The following is a 1,485-nucleotide window of genomic DNA, read 5'->3' as shown; positions in this document are numbered from 1 at the left end:
AAAATATAATATTCTTTATTTTAATAATAAAAAAAAAAAAAAAATAACTTTTTAAAAAAACTTATTTTAAAAAAAAATATAAAAAAAAAAAAAAAAAAAAAAAAAAAAAAAAAAAATGAATCTAAACTCTATATTTTTTCTTATTATTTTTATTTTTTTTAGACATTTTATACATAATTATATATATATAATAATGACAAGAAAAAAAAAACAAAAATAATAAATAAATAAATAAATAAATAAACATATAAGAATAAAATAAATAATAATGCAAAGAAAATATATTAAAATTAATAACAATAGAGCATTATATTATTGAAATATTCAAAAAAAATAATAAAATAAATAGTTTTATATACAAATAATGTTTTTTTATTCTTTTTCTCTTTTTTTTTTATTTTTTTTTATTTTTATGGTTATAATTTTTCATTTTTTATGTACAACATTCCTTTTGTTCAAAAAAAAACGATTTAAAAAAAAAAAAAAAAGGAATAATTGTTTTCATTATTTTTTGGGGGTTATAATATCCTCATAAGATATAATTAATGATACTACTTGTGATTACATTAAAAAAAAAATATATATATATATTAACATAAATATATATATATATATAAAAATACATATATATATATATATATACTTAAAAAAAATTTTATTTTAAATATATAAATATCAAAAATAAATTCTGTAAAAAGATTCTTATATATCATAATCACATATCCTTGAAGTGATTTTTATTTAAACTTGGTTTTATTTTTTTTTTTTTCTTTTGATGGAGATATAATAAAGTAGTTAATTAAGGGAATAAAACATATATATATATATATATATATATATATATATACATTTATGTTATACTGAAATAAAATTGTGTTCTAAGTTTTATTCCTTTATTTAGATGTTAACCATATATAAACAAATATAACTCCGAATATAACTTGTATAGAGAAAAACTCAAACCAAGATTTCTTTTTATTTTTTTCATTTGCATCTTTATTTTTCATTAAATCAAAACATTTTTCTAGTAAACTTATTTGTTGTGAATCTAGGGTTAATGCAAATTCTTTTACGTTACTTAACAATTTTGAATCGACAGTTGCATTTTTCTTATCTCCATTTTCTAAATATTCTTTATCAAGGTTCTCATCATCTTTTAAATTTAATAGACTAGAGGCCTCACCCTTCCTTATTTGCTGTAATTTGGTAACTAACTTTTCACCATTCTTTTTTAAGTAATTTGTTGATTCAATAACATCATTTGATCTTTCTACAATTATTCTATTAGTAGATAAAATGGATCTCATTAAAAATATTAAGGTAGCGTTTTTATCTGTATATGAATAAGCTGATGCGCATATACTGATAAAAAATACAATTGGAAAAAAAGTCCTCAGGAACTTTATTTTTTCATAGGGTAATAAATATCCCAAAGCTGGAAGCCAATCAAAAGTTGTATCATCTTCTATAAAACGAAACTGCAAC

General features: G+C 17.5%; 1 protein-coding gene across 1 annotated transcript in view; it reads right to left on the bottom strand.

Moving 5' to 3' along the window:
- Positions 1-893: 893 nt before the first annotated feature.
- PRSY57_0917100 (DnaJ protein, putative) overlaps positions 894-1,485 on the bottom strand; it is a gene marked incomplete at both ends in the record, with an annotated part of 2,081 nt that continues 1,489 nt past the window's right edge. Inside the window, one exon of the mRNA XM_012907410.1 lies at positions 894-1,485. This exon is cut by the window's right edge and continues 38 nt beyond it. Coding sequence (XP_012762864.1) covers positions 894-1,485 — 592 coding nt within the window.

Source organism: Plasmodium reichenowi, chromosome 9 (genome assembly GCF_001601855.1).
Source record: "Plasmodium reichenowi strain SY57 chromosome 9, whole genome shotgun sequence".
NCBI lineage: Eukaryota > Apicomplexa > Aconoidasida > Haemosporida > Plasmodiidae > Plasmodium > Plasmodium reichenowi.
The sequence above is the reverse complement of the archived record's forward strand: the minus strand, read 5'-3'. Positions and strand labels throughout refer to the sequence as shown.